Here is a 15,494-nt window from a genome sequence, read left to right on the forward strand (position 1 = left end):
ATCCTGATAGTGCTAAATTATCAGAGTTTTTCTCTGTTTATAATTGAGTACAGCAAACTGACCTTGGCTATAAGGACTGGGGAAAGATGGGACATTTTGAAGTTGGAATTGAACTACGTCATTGGAATGATGTGTGAAGTGTTCTTTTTCCTATGCAATTCATGTTATAGTGAGCTGATTTTTGATTCTGGCACTTGGTGTCACTAGTGGGCAACCTATTCTGAAGTATATTGAACCCTGCATATTTAAACAAGTATTGACTTTTTGCAGATTGGGATATTGAGTAGGAAACCTTTGGCTATGGAAAATATATTGCATTCAAAACACAGAGAAGTGGTGTGCTAATACATTTATAAACTGTTAGTCCTGCATTTCAATATAATTAAATTATATGGATTACAAAACAGAAATTTTAACTGAGCCTTTGAGCTAATTGTTTCAATATCTGTTTTTCATATGGTTCAACAATGTTTATTTCCCCGTCACAACTAACAAAACTTTGTCAGTCTATCAAAGTTGCATCAAATATATGCAAACTTTTAAAAGAAAATTGTGCTTTACTCGTGCTGTAAAATGAATGCATCGTCTTCTGAATTTTCATTTCTTAAATATAAGTTTTTAAAAAGTAATTATTCTCTATTTATTCAGGAAAAGGAGTTTAATATTTGGATTGTAACCCTTTAATGTTTGTGAGTAACCGGGACTAAAACTGAATGTAGTTTGTTGAGGATGCTCATTAGCAGAAACCTTGAATGAGTTTTCTTAGAATTTTGTTGTTGTGTTGCTGAGAAATTACCATATTTTTGTCCTGACCATCATCCATTGATAACAACCAAAGATTTCAAGAGAAAGCAAAAATCAACTGATACATCAGCAAAGTCCAAAGTCCATTGTGTATTCCTTAAACAAATGGGAGGTATACACAGTAATTTTCTGGAATTTTATCTTTTGATTTTGGCAAATTTGCTGTATCAAGGGGTATGCAACCCATTATTTAAAACATAGATCAATGCAGCACGGGGACACGCCCTTCCACTCTCAATGTTGTGCTGACTAATTAATCTAGTAATTAAATGCCTAATTCATAAGCCTATCTAAGAGTCTCTTAAACAACCCTATTGTATTTACTACCACTACCACGACTGGCAGTGCATCCTGTGTCCCCGCCGATATTTATGTGGGGAGTAAACTTGCTCCACGCATCTCCTTTGAATTTACCACCTGTCACCTGAAATGCATGCCTTCTAGTATTAGACATTTTGATCCTGGGAAAAAGATGCTAGCTATCTGCTTTAATCTATGCCACAAAAGCTAAAAAGCTAATGGCATGCTTGCCTTCATAACAAGGGGAATTGAGTATAAGAGCAAAGAGGTCCTTCTGCAGCTGTACAGGGCCCTGGTGAGACCATACCTGGAGTACTGTGTGCAGTTTTGGTCTCCAAATTTGAGGAAGGACATTCTTGCTATTGAGGGAGTGCAGTGTAGGTTCACAAGGTTAATTCCCGGGATGGCGGGACTGTCATATGTTGAAAGATTGGAGCGACTGGGTTTGTATACTCTGGAATTTAGAAGGCTGAGAGGGGATCTTATTGAAACATATAAGATTATTAAGGGATTGGACACGCTGCAGGGAGGAAACATGTTCCCGCTGATGGGTGAATCCAGAACCAGAGGCCACAGTTCAAGAATTAGGGGTAGGCCATTTAGAACAGAGTTGGGGAAAAACTTTTTCACCTGGAGAGTGGTGGATATATGGAATGCTCTGCCCCAGAAGGCTGTGGAGGCCAAGTCTCTGGATGCTTTCAAGAAAGAGATGGATAGAGCTCTTAAAGATAGTGAAGTCAAGGGATATGGGGATAAGGCAGGAACTGGATACTGATTGTGGATGATCAGCCATGATCACAGTGAATGGCGGTGCTGGCTCGAAGGGCTGAATGCCCTACTCCTGCATCTGTTGTCATTTATAACCTTATAAACTTCTGTCAGGTCTCCTATCATCCCTCCACCAGTCCACAGTAAACAACCCAAGTTAAGACATGCCCTTGAAGACAGGGGGCATCCTTGTAAATCTCTTTTGCACCCTCTCCAAAGCCCAAATAACCTTCCTATGATGGGGCAAACAGAAATGAATGCAGTGCTCCAGATGTGGCCTAATCAGAGATTTTTTTTAATATAAAGATATAATGTAATTTTCGTGACTTTTGAACTCCATGTCTCAGTAAAGGCAATAATGCTGCTGTTTCTTTACTATCCTATTAACGTATGCAGCCACTTTCAGAAAGATAAGAACCTGCAATTCAAGATCTATTTGTATAACAACACTTTTCTTGTAGGAGTATGTTCATTTTTTTTTAAAAAGTACTAAATGAGGAGTGTTACGTATACACAGCAAGAATGACAACAGAGTAGGATGAAACATTTTTACTGAGTCATGTTAGCCATGGTACATGTGGGACAACTTATAGTGCAGGAGCAACAAACCGGGCCTACCGAGATGAAAAATGTGAAAACACATGCCAAAGGAGAAAGCCTTCCACTCATAGGAGGCCCAACTGATGCATGTGCAATTAGTCATCCATATGCGCGCTTGCTACATTCTCACATTAAAGCTGGTACAGTTCAAGGAGCTACCAGCAGCATCTCTGCAAAATCTTCCAACAGCATAAATGAATGAGTATCAGATCTTTCAGCTCGACTCCCGTCAGCATCGTGGCCTTGATTATATTCAATTGCCCTCATGAACAGGTAATGCTGTTCCTATACCCTACACCAACTACTTGAAATTGATATTTGGAGTTCCTCCACGGTAAGAGATTACCAACTGGAGAGAAATGATTCACGGTAGTTCTGAAAACCTTGTTGAAAAGGTGTAGCATCCCCATGGCCTGTGGGAAAACCCTGGCTTGTGTACTCAAAGTAGAGGAAGATAATCTACCTTGCTGTTGGGGCATCTATCCCAGAAGGACTGCGGTGATTGTAGAATACAGCAGACCACTATCATCTCAATGAGGGGTGGAGACTAAGTGTTGGCCTTGCTAACAGCATTCACTTAACTGAATTAAAAAGAATCATTATTGCCTGTGCTTCTGTCCAATGGGGCCCCATTATCAGTGCTATTGCTGTCTGTTAGTATATTACAGCTTCTTTTGACAATTAGTCCATTAAGCTGCACCACATCCAGCAATGAATGGAAAGAAAATTCAGTTGTCTCCATTTCAAAAGTGCTAGGTAATTATGCAGGAGGTTAAACTCCACAAAGCGAGTGTTCCAATACAACTGTACATGTTTCTCTGTGGGCATATCAATGCAATCCATTTGAGGTAAACGTGTAAAAAAAAAGGCTGGAACAGTAGAGGGTGGCCACCTAGAGGCTGGAGTGAGTCTCAGTTTAAAAATGGGCCTCTGAATGTGGATGGCAAGTCAGGACAAGGCAAATCTACTTGGTGCAGAAATCGTCTAGAGAGGATTTGATAAAGGTGTACAAGATTATGACTAGTTTGGATAGGGTAGAGACAGGGAGCTGTTCCTGTTAATGAGTGCTTCAAGGATCAGGGGTCACTGATTGAAAATCCTGGGCTGAAAGTATCAGGGTAATGTGGGGATCCATATGTATACTTTGATGATTACTTTGAACTTTGGAAAAACCTTTTAACTCAGGTAGCAGTTATGATCAGGAACTCTAATGGTAGGGGTGGAAAGGATGGAATCAACCAAGGGCTTCTGAGAGGGGATTGTAAATATTTCGTTGGGCTTTAGGAAAATGGAGCTTGTAAGATTTCTGTAGCTGGCAGTTAACACATCTTTGATGGACTAAGTAGCTTCCTTCTGTCCCTCAGTAACACCATGATATTTTGAAGCCCACCAAATAGGTGAATTTTTGGATAGTTCAGACCAGTGCATCCTACCCCCTCACAGAAGATATGGAGCTACACCTCCTGAAATTCATCTTTCTTTTTATTGGTGACAGTATTTCGCAGCTGGAAGGATACAGAAAAGTTTGACAAGGGACTGGGACTGGGGGGCAAAAGTTATATGAGATTGGAGAGGCTGGGACTGCTTTCCTTGGAGCAAAGTAGAATAGGGAGGGGTGACGTTATAGAGGCATGGTAGTGTAGTGGTTAACACACGCTTTACAGTGCAGGCGACCTGGATTGAATTCCCGCTGCTGCCTGTAAGGAGTTGGTACGTTCTCCCTGTGACCGCCTGGGTTCCTCTGGGTGCTCTGTTTCCTCCCACAGTCCATAGCCGCATTGGTTGGTAAGTTAACTGGTCATTGTAAATTGTCACGTGATTAGGCCAGGATTAAATCGGGGAATTGCTGGGCAATGTTGATTGATGGGCTGGAAAGGTCTATTCTGTGTTTCATCTCAATAAATTTAAAAAAAATTAATTTGGAATGGTGTTAAGATCTACAAGTTCATGGACACAGGATCCAGCAGAAAGGAGCCATAACCATCTCCCAAATTGGCCACCCACCTATCCAGCAAATATTTCCTGCCCCATCCTTTCCCACAGCATTCTCAATCCCATTTTGTGTTTGCCCTGCTGCATTATGAATTAAATATAACAGGTTATGGTGAATCATAGCATCCTAACTCCAATCCTTTCAACTCAGAAGAGTACAGGGGCAGGTAAGAGGTAGACAATTTAGAGGGGATTTGAGTAAGTTTTTACCAGACCCAAAGAACAAGTTGAAATTTTGCCTGATGGGGGTAATAGAGGCAGATACTCTCACAGCACTTTAACTATTCAGACAAGTTCTGGTTAATGAGATCAGTTTAGATGCATACTTGATGGTGAGCATAAACACAATGGGCATAAGAGCTTGTTTCCATGTTGTATGACTCTATAATATCTAATAATATTGAGCATTGAAAGTAACATTATATTTTGACTTAATAATAGTGAAAACAATTACATATAGTTCCAGTACATATAATTAAGCTTGGCTTGCAGCTCAAATTTCAAAGCCAAGTACAAGACCTTAAGAACCTTATTTTTATTAATAATTTTTTTCCATCTATTGGCAGCACAGGTAAAGCCAGAATTTATTGGCGATCCCTAATTGCCCTGAAGAAGATCATGTTGTGCTGTTGACTTAACACAGCATTGCAGTTCTTCTGTTGAAATTACTCCCACAGTGCTTGTTGGTTAGAGACCTCCAGCATTCAGAATTAGTGACGGTGAAAGCATGTTGATTATATTCCCAAATCCAGCTGATGTGTGACTTTGGGGGAACTTGTTGGTCCAATTTTCATGTGCCTGCCTTTGACATTCATTGGCATTAATCCTATTTTCCATGTCATAGACAATTGATAGTAAATTCAACTGGACTAGTCAGATAAACATTGCAGCTACAAGGGTAGGTCAGAGCCTGGCTACCCTGTCGAAAGTGACCTGGCTCCTAATGTCCTTAAGTCTTTTGCAGTATCTGAGGCACAAGTCAGAAGAAGGATAGAATTATTCTTCACTTGTTTGAATGGTTGAAACTCTAAAACCATTTCAATAAATCCAACACCATTCAGGACATAGCTGCCTGTTTGATGACTTTTCATCTACAATTCAAAACATTAATTCCCTGTATCACTAAAACACAGCAACTGTAGTGGTATCTATTTAATGCATGGTAGTGCATCTGGACTACTTGAATATACCACTCAAACACATGAACTACACCACTAAGAAGATTGAAGGATGAAAACTTGTGACACAAGTTACCTGGGGGAATGATAGGTAGTTCTCCTCACTAGAGATGGTCATTGACTGGCTCTTTCATTGTACAAATGTTACTTACCACTTAACAGGTCAGAATGGAACCTCTTACTGGATGCAGGCAAAGACTGCTTCATTTGATGCAGAGTTGTAAATAGAATTGGTGAACAAAGTGCAATAATCAACAAAATATTCTCACTTTTTACCTTGTGATGGAAGGCAGGTCATTGATGACATAGCTGATGGTGGCTGAGCCTAAGTCACTTTCCTAGGTCTGGGATAATTGAGTTCCAACAACCGCAATCATGCTCCAGCAGTTTGCTGTTTGCTCCAAGTTCCAGAATCAGCAGTCTTCAGTCACAACCATCTTCTTTGCACAATATACAGATCAAACCGTGTATGAAAACTTTGTTTTCGTACTGATTTCCCTCGGTTTTAATTGTGCCAAAGTTCCTTGATGCCACACATCAACATAACTGCCTTGGTATCAAGTTCACTTTCATCTCTCCTATGGAATTCCTGCTTATTGGTCCATGCTTGGAGCTTAGAGAACCTGGCAAAATGCAAACTAGGCATTGGTGGCTCGCTATTGGTGAGTAAGTGCCACTTGACAGTATTGCATACAGTGCCTTCATTTACTTTAACACTGATTGAGAGTTACTGGTTGGGTAGTTGTTAGCAACAATGGATTTATCCTGCTTAGTCTTAGTAATGTTCTGTGTAAATTGATCACTTTAATGTCATTTGTGTGACTTTTGGGGAAATTGTTTATATAATCTGTGTACTTGCAACGCACATTTGCAAAACAGATGTATGTCAATGATTTAAAGCCCTGTGTTTTATAAGTGACACCATCAAAATGTTTTTAAGACAGTTAGCTTGACAGCGTGCTAGATTGGTGTCCTGCAGTGCTTTGTAAAGTTCATTTTAGTGCCATTTGGCCTTCAACTCAGAGGGGAGTTCCTGTCTTAATGGTCAGAAATATACCACAGGTATGAATTATTATCATTCAATCAGTTTTTTTCATGGATTATACTATGTCATATCATCTTGTCTTGCAATCAATTATTCATTATGCCTAGGAGTTCATGATTTCCACTTGGTTGGTGACATTTGTTGTTGAAATTATGACCTGTTGTTTTGTTTACTTTGGCATTCAAACAGCGAGTTTACCATTAGAAAAAAAAACATGAGATTATAAGAATAAGGAGTAGAAGTAGGTCATCATACTCCTCGATTCCGCTCCACTAGATAGCTGAACTTATGTTTTGATTCTGTTTTCTTGCATTATCCCTATTTGTAATACATGCATCCTGTTTTTGGGGAGTTGCAAGGTTTAGGAATGTCCTTTTGATGCCTACCAGAGTTGAAATCACCTGTCGGTTCAAATTGATCGGAATATTTGGACATAATTTGTCCCTATAGGAATATTGCTGTTCTTCCTATAGGCCAACTGTAAGTGGTGGGCTATGTAAATTACATATCAATGTAATTGAGTTGGGGTGGAAATCGGCCATTTTAAATTATCAAGGTTTAACTATTAAAGAGAATTAGGAAATTGTAATTTGAAATCTGCGGAGTTAGTACTGTAACCACTGCTATACTTATCTGCATTCTCATAAAAATCATCTTGTGTTCTGTATGCATGTTAGGATGTTCTTAGGTGACTTGTTCAACTACTGCATACTGATGAGCATTCAAAATGTAAAATTTCTTATCAGATGTTAATGGGAGATAAATTGTATGAGATTTCAGGTTCTCTCTGCTGAATGGGGTTAATAGATATTCCTGAGGAATCACCACTGATTATTGTTATATGTCATACAGACCAGAAATGTTCCAGGTTTGATCATCATTCTGTTATTTGACTTGTTTCCTTCTCTCGCAATGGGCTTTGTTTTTCCTGAGTTGAATGAGGAGAAAGAATATGGAATTTTGCATTCCTGGTTGCAGTTTAGTGACTCAGCTCAAATGTTCATGTGAACATCAGGAAAACAACATTGAACTTTGATGTAATTTGTTTCATAATGTATGACCAACTGTTGCTTTCTGTTTCACATAAAATATAAATGTTTTATGGGTCAAGTCCTGGGGCAACAGGCTGTGAAACCATGGCCAAGCACGTGTCAATGCTTTTTTTTGAATGATTGGGAGGGGGAAACGGTCTTGTATTGTACTGACACAATTCATGCTCCATTATTTGTGTATAACATTAAAACGTACATTTCTTTTCCCTTAATGGTCTTGAAATGATTTTCCACTTTCCAAGACTGATGACTTTTCTAGCAATTTCCATTCTTCTCTCTTACAGACTTTTATCTTTCAATCTCCCAGACAGGACAGATAGATACTGTTACTATAATCTCTCAGGTACTGCTGCCTTTAAATGGCCCACCATAATTCCTCTTGTTGTTCACAAATGGAAAGCAAAATGATGTCATCATAGTTGTGGGTCATGTATGGGAACCATGGGAAACTTGTTATTCTACACCTCCTGGCAGGGATTTTATGAGGTTTAGATATCAAATTGTTAACTTAATGCTTCCTATAAGTTTCTCTTCATTTTGTTCTCCTACTTGTAGACTTCATTTTGTTTTCTCTTTCTAGTAATTGCATGCATGTAGAGTGTAACATCAGACGGGGAACATGAATCATGACCATTATAATTTTCATCCATATTTAAAGGTTGTTTTATGAAAAGACTTAAAGAAGGGGCTTGGTTTAACTTACCAAGCACATCTACAGTGCTTATCTACTCATCTGTAATTTTGACTAAACCAAATTATATAACAAAGTGCTGCATTCATGAGTTTTCATGCAAGGATGTTTATCTGAAACCTTGATTGTTAATCTTTCATGTTGTTTTATTTTTCAAGTTGTAGAAGTTCCTTTGGAATCCATTAAAATTTCTCTGCACTTTATGTGCCACTTTTCTGTAGTAATTTTTAATAAAATAATCATTGTAATATTTTTATTTTGGTTTCCTAAATTCTCTGTGCTTTAATGTTTTTTGTCACTTTTCCATCTGTGCCGTTGTTACTAATCATTAATAAAATAAATTTTTATTTTGGAACATTAATATATATATATAAAAACTCCAACAAAATAATTACATCCCTCTACATACTCAAATTTCTGGTGTTCTCTAATGCTCAGCCTGCCATTTTTCTACATGCTTTAATATTTTTAAATTTGCTATATCCAAAGTACTAATTCTATGTTTTGCTTATTATAATGCAGCTGATCTCTTACAGATGAATTTCTAGATTATGTTAAAGCCATTGATGATTCCTTTGCTTGAACTGCATGAGCTTGACCAGTAATTATTCTTTATTAAAGTTGCATGACCTGATAATATTGTTGGATGGATATATGTGCAAAATCTTTTATACTTCCTGTATGCATTGTGAGTAAATAATATTTACATTTGCCTTTAATATAGGATGTGTAACACTTTGTTTTGCTTTCCTCAATTTCTGTTGAATAATGGGATGTTTTCCAAGGTGGACATGAATACTTTAATATAAATCCTCAACTGTTTTAAGTTAAAAACAAAGCAATGCTGAGCGTATACAAAACGTCTGAGAAAGTAGGTTAATGTTCAGAATTGAGTGACCTGTCAATAAATTCTATCTGATACATTGATGTTTTCCTAAGATGGATTACTGTTGCTGATTATTTGTCATTTTCAAAGGAATTTCAGAAGTATTGAGCCTAAACATCATGTAAAATAACTGAGGGGTTGTAATTGTTGTGGTGAAAATGAATGAACCTGTCCACTTCTGGAATCACCTAAATGTTGCAAGTGAAACAGTAATTGGAAGTTACAGTCATTATCTAGATTACAAAATTTAGTGAAGTCGATTTTGTTTGAGACTGTAATGAAATGGAGGAAAGTACAGCAAAATTGACTGTTTGAGATAATTAAAGGTCCTCCTCCCCCTTTGTAAAATAATGTATATCCTGTGAATAATTTCTGTTTTTTTAATCTATTGGGCTTTTATTGGTTAAGCGAGTTATGGCCATCTCCAGTTGCATTGATCCAAATGAGTTTTATCTTTGATAAACTAATGGTTGGATTGATTGTCTGAAATGACCAAGCTTACACAATAACTGGTTTATTACTGAACAGCATAAATGGATAGAATGGTCCATGAAAAACTAATGGAAACCATGAAGGAACAATATAAAGATCTATATGCATTGTTTCCATAAATCATGATTATACTAAGAGATTGGGTTAGCCCTGACAAAAGTTGCTACCAAGGTTAGCATTAACAGGTCCCAAAATGCACCAGACATATTTAATAAAACCACTGGCATTTGCCTTAGTGCTGAGGAAAAGTACATCTATTTGTGTTGTAAAGATGTCAACATTAATTGTTAGAAATCTTGCCTTGTGTATTTTCAAGAATTTTAATTCCCATTCCAGAGCACTTAATCTAAGTTGATAGATCTGTGTAATTCTAAAGGAGTGCTGCATTCTTGGTGGCTTCTTTTGAATAAAGCATTAAACCAAAATCTCATCTGAACAGGTCAAGTAGCACCAGTGGAGATAAAACATGTATGCCAACCCTGTAACAAGGCCAAAGGAGAAGAAGATTGCATAGCAGTACAAGGGAGGGGTGTAAGAAAAGCTGATAGATAATAGGTGAAAGCAGACAGGGAGAGGGTGAAGGGCAGATTGAACAAAGCGCACAAAGCAAGAGTCAATCTCAATGAACAGATGAGTTTGCTCCTCTAACTATAGAATGCCCTATCACTATTCCTCTTCTCCCCCTTCCGTTATGAGCCACAGGGGCTCAGTCAGTGCCAGAGATTCAGTCACTGCGGCTTCCCCCAGTAGGTCCCTCCCACTCTCACAGTAACCAAAGCATATACATAATGTAGAGTGGAACAGCCACAGGGGTACTCTTCACTGGCTGCTTGTTCCTTTTCCCTCTCCTGGCAATCACCCAGCTACCTGTCCCCTACATCTTAGAGGTAACTACCTCCCTATAGCTCCTGTCTGTCACTCATTCTCCCATATGAGCTGAAGGTCATCGACCCACAACTCCAGTTCCTTAATACGGTCTCTAAGGAGCTGCAGCTCAATGCTCTTTGTGCAGATGTAGTTATCAGGGAGGCTGGAGATCTCGCAGAGTTCCCACAACCCACTCAAAGAACATACCACTAACCCTGGATCCATTCTCGCAGCACTAGCTACGTATTAATAGACAAAGAGAGGGAAAAGCACTCGCTAGAAACTTAATTTGAGCTTCTGCTTGTTCTCACCCAAGCCTTATGTGCCAAAGCATGGTCTCTGTAGCACTGCCCCCCTCCAACAGTAGCCAATTCTGCTTACCCCTCGCTTTCTTTTGTTGGCCTTTGCCAAGTGCCGAAGAGATTGTTATGGTTGTAACCCGGGAGGGGATCCAGTATTGCAGTCTCTATAGTTGGGACCTCTATATATTGATTAAGGAAACATTGCTGAACACGTTTGACAGTCTCTAACCCAATCAGTCCTTTCATTGTCGCAGTTAGTATGTGGGTGTTCAAAGTACATTTATTATCAAAGTATATATACATTATACAACCTTGCGATTTGTCTCCTAACAGGCACCCACAAAACAAACCCAAAAGAAGCATATATAAAAAAAAGACAGTCAAACACCCAATGTGCAGAGAAAGAAAACAAATCAGGCAGATAATAAACACAAGCTAATAGCATTCTGAACTGAAGTCCACAAAGAGTCTGTCCATAGATCCTTAGTTCAGCACGGATTTGGGTAAGCTTCATGGTCCAGTGAGCTGAACCATCCCAACTCTCCCCTCATGCCTTGACACCCTGACCCTTTTCAATTTGGCCTGGCACCTAAACGTTGTCCAAACATTGGGTTCTGTAATCTTAATATGTTCTTGGACCTGGACCCCGCTGCCTTGATTCAGCCTGTACCTGTCCTTTCCAATTCAGTGTCAAAGGTTATGGGGGGGGGGAAGCAGGAGATTGGGGTTTGGGGGGAGTAATAATGATGGAATGGAAGAGCAGACATGGTGGGCCAAGTGGCCTTATTCAAGTTTTAGGACTTTTGGTCTTAAGTTAAAATCACATACTTTCACAGCCTTATGTTTTTTGCAACAGTCTGCAATCTCTCTACAAACTTGCTCTTCGAAATCCCATAGAATGTTGGATAATCTGTAATATAATTTCATTAATGTGGTCACCCCTTTCTTACTCCTCAATTCTACTCATATAGCCTCAGTAGATGAGTTCTCCAGTCTGTCCTGTCTGAGTGCTGCTGTGACATTTTCCCTGATTAGTAATGCCACTCCTCCCCCTGTAATCCGTCCCACGCTATCATGTGACTAGGCTAGAGTTAATGGGGAAATGCTGCATGGTACGATGTGGCTCTAAGGGCCCAAAAGCCTGTTCCGCACAGTATCTCAATAAATATAAAAGATGTCTAAAACAATAGTACCGCAGAACATTGAGTTGCCAGCCCTGCCCCTCCTGTCATTAGCCTCACTAATGGCTACAACCTTATATTTTCACATTCTGATCATTGCTCTAATCTAATCTGCCTAACCTGCAATTCTTTTTGTATTGAAATAGATGCAGCACAGAATATTTATTATTCCCACCATGCTCTGTCTTTATATACAGGCTTAACAGCATCTTTCCCCACAGGCACTCCGTTAGCTCCCCTAGCACTCAGCTTCCCATCCCCCTCTAACTCTAGTTTAAATCCCCAGAGCAGCACCAGTAAACCTTCCTGCAAGGATATTAATTCCCTTGCCATTCAGATGCAAACCATCCTGTCTGTACAGCTCCCACCTTCCCTGGAAAGGAGCCCAGTGATCCAAAAATCTAAAGCCCTCCATCTCTTTACCATGTGTTTACACTGTATCATCTTCCTATTTCTGACTTCACTAACACATGGCATAGGTAGCAATCCCGAGGTCACAACCCTTGAGGTCCTGTCCTTTAATTTAGCACTTACTCCCTAACCTCAGTATTTCGTCACCTTTCCTGTCTTTGTCATGGAATATAACCTCTGGTTGCTCACCCTTCCACTAAAGAATACTATAGACTCAATCCAAGAGGTCACTAACCCTAGCATTTGGGAGGTAACATACCATCTGCGAATTTCGTTCTTGTCCACAGAACCTCTTCTTTATTCCCTAATGCTACAGCTTGTCTCTTTTACCCCCTTCCCTTCTAAGTCACAGAACCATACTTAGTGCCAGACACCTGACAGCTGTGGCCTTCCACTGCAAGGTCATTCCCCTCCTTCTCCACCCCCCGCCCCCCAGCCACAGCATCCAAAGTTGTGCACTTGTTATTGAGGGGAACGACCACAGGGCTATCCTGCACTTGCTTTTCCCTTTCTGACGCTCACCCAGTAACCTGTGTCTTGCACCTTAGGTGTAACTGCCTGGCTGTTTTGCCTGTCAATCAACCCCTCAGCCTCCTAAATGATCCAGAGTTCATCCAGCTCCAGTCCCCTACCATGATCTGTAGGAAGCTGCAGCTGGATGCACTTCTTCTAGGTATAGTCAAGGACACTGGAGGTCTCCCTGTGTTCACACATCCTGCACGAAGTGCATTCCTCTTTCATGCTTGGCATTCCCACTGCTCCAACTGTGTAATAAAAAAGAAGGAATTAAGGAAAGAAAGCTACCTGAAAAATCTATCTAGAACATCTGCACCTCTTGGCTGAAACCTATGTGAGCCAAAGCCTGAGGATGCCCAACCCTAACACTGGCCCACTCACACGATAGCCACTCTGATTAAACCTAATTTCTTTTTATTGGCCTTTGCCTAGTGCCTAATTAGCCTGTGATCTGTGGTGCGCAGAATGTCCCAATGAGCAGTGCTCAACTTTTCAAATCTCACTCCCTCCCTGCACAGTCCAATGGCTGCTAGTGGTCTGTGGTGTGCAGAATGTTCTGTAAATGCTGAGGGAAATATTTGTTATCAACAATAAAATTGTGTAAAAAAAGCATGCATTTATTTGTTACACATAATGAACAATGAAGAACAGCTTAACTTTTCAGACCGCCTTTCATGAATGTATTTCTGAATACCAGTTTTGTGCTCTTGAGTATTCTTCTACTAATTGTGATTTTATATATATTGCATCTTGTTTAGGCTGGTTTTGCAGGAGCTCCAGCCAGGGCTGTATCAGCAGTAAAGAATATGAACCTTCCTGAAATTCCTCGAAATATTAACATCGGAGACATCAGCATTAAAGTGCCAAACCTACCATCGTTTAAATGAGAAAATATCCACAGCTTCCAGTTTGGAGTATTTTCTAATAAAGGTTTACCATGCAACTGTCTACCAAATAAAATATCTAATTAGTATCAGAAAGAACATTGGGATATTGTATTCTAAATTGCACCAGTAAAACAATGTAAGCATTTTGTTGTGCTTGATTTATGTTACAATCTAGATTCCTGTGTGATGTTTCATTTACATTGACATTCCAGTGCTCTATGAAGTGACTTTTAATTGTGTGCTGGCTGCTATTTAAGGTTATTTAAGTAACAGTGATTTGGTACGATATGTGCTATCAAACTATTCTTTGTATATCTGGTGATTTCCATATAAATGTAAAAGAACATTCTGACTATTTTGGGAATATTTGTATTTATTCAGGTCTGTTGTACAGTGGAGCCAATGAAAATTTTCATAAGGTTCCCACTTGCAGTATTATAGTTTTAAAAAAAAGTTATAACAGATCTTCAAATGTGAAGGTTTTGCCATCCTTTCCAATTCAGGGCCAGCTTCAGCAAACATGTCATTTGCAATTTTTTGTTGTCTGAGTATTCCTGATAACTTCACATGAATTTATATTCAATGCAAACATTGTTAGATAAGGTTAAGGACAAAATCAACATGGAGTTTGAATTTTAAAATGCAAGTCCGATTAGGCTTTTTCAGCTTGGCGTGCCTCGAATGGAAGGGATAAATCTCATCTTAATACAAATACATACTGGTTTATGAACAATATTTGCGACTTTTAGACTTGTAGGTGTGACCTATAATTTCTAAAAGTTGTTTAATTTTTATAATAAAAATGCTAGCCCATTAAGCACAATGTTAACCCTATGCATTACTTATATAAATACTTAAAGAACAATTGTGAAATATTCATTAGTTATAATTATGACATCAATGACTGAAGTTTCCTTGAAGTTATTGACAGACATTTTGTTTTTAAGTTTCATTGCGGGAGAATACATACAAAGTCGTGAATGCATTGACATTGCACAACATAATAAATAGCTTATAACTGTATCACCTTATTTGTTACATTGTTAATAAAGTTATGTTTACTTTTGCCTTGAAGCTTTGCAATCAAAATCATTAATATAGTCCTAATGCTGTATGGGTGCATCTGCATATTAGTGAAATGCCTAAACCTTACAAGTGAAAAGGAACTTGTAAACATGGGTTATAAATCTGAAACATGTAGCTAGTTTAACAATGCAGTGTAGGAGTGACCCTTTTAATTTGCCTCATTCCAGGTACACACAGCTTTAAATAATACACTAACAATTTATTTGTGTTGTACTTGCTTCAGTGTTTATGTGCTCAGTTAAAGCAGAATAGTTAGGAACTTAAATAACAGGAATTCTGCAGAGTCCTGACGGAGGGTCTCGGGCTGAAACATCGACTGTACCTCTTCCTAGAGATGCTGCCTGGCCTGCTGCGTTCACCGGCAACTTTGATGTGTGTTGCTAGTTAGGAACTTAGTGTTCTTTACAGCCCAGAAGGCAAAATTTTATCAGAAACT

At 39.0% G+C, this 15,494-nt stretch overlaps 1 protein-coding gene across 2 annotated transcripts in view; it reads left to right on the forward strand.

Annotated features, from left to right (window-relative positions):
• The window catches only part of LOC140211573 (AP-3 complex subunit sigma-1), a 97,143-nt gene extending 82,097 nt beyond the window's left edge, over nucleotides 1–15,046 (forward strand). For both annotated transcript variants that reach the window (XM_072281416.1, XM_072281415.1), the window contains one exon: nucleotides 13,844–15,046. In XM_072281416.1, coding sequence (XP_072137517.1) covers nucleotides 13,844–13,972 — 129 coding nt within the window. In that variant the 3' untranslated portion in view covers nucleotides 13,973–15,046. The remainder of the gene's footprint in view (nucleotides 1–13,843) is intronic.
• The last annotated feature ends 448 nt before the right edge of the window (nucleotides 15,047–15,494 follow it).

This window comes from Mobula birostris, chromosome 17 (assembly GCF_030028105.1).
Source record: "Mobula birostris isolate sMobBir1 chromosome 17, sMobBir1.hap1, whole genome shotgun sequence".
Lineage (NCBI taxonomy): Eukaryota > Metazoa > Chordata > Chondrichthyes > Myliobatiformes > Myliobatidae > Mobula > Mobula birostris.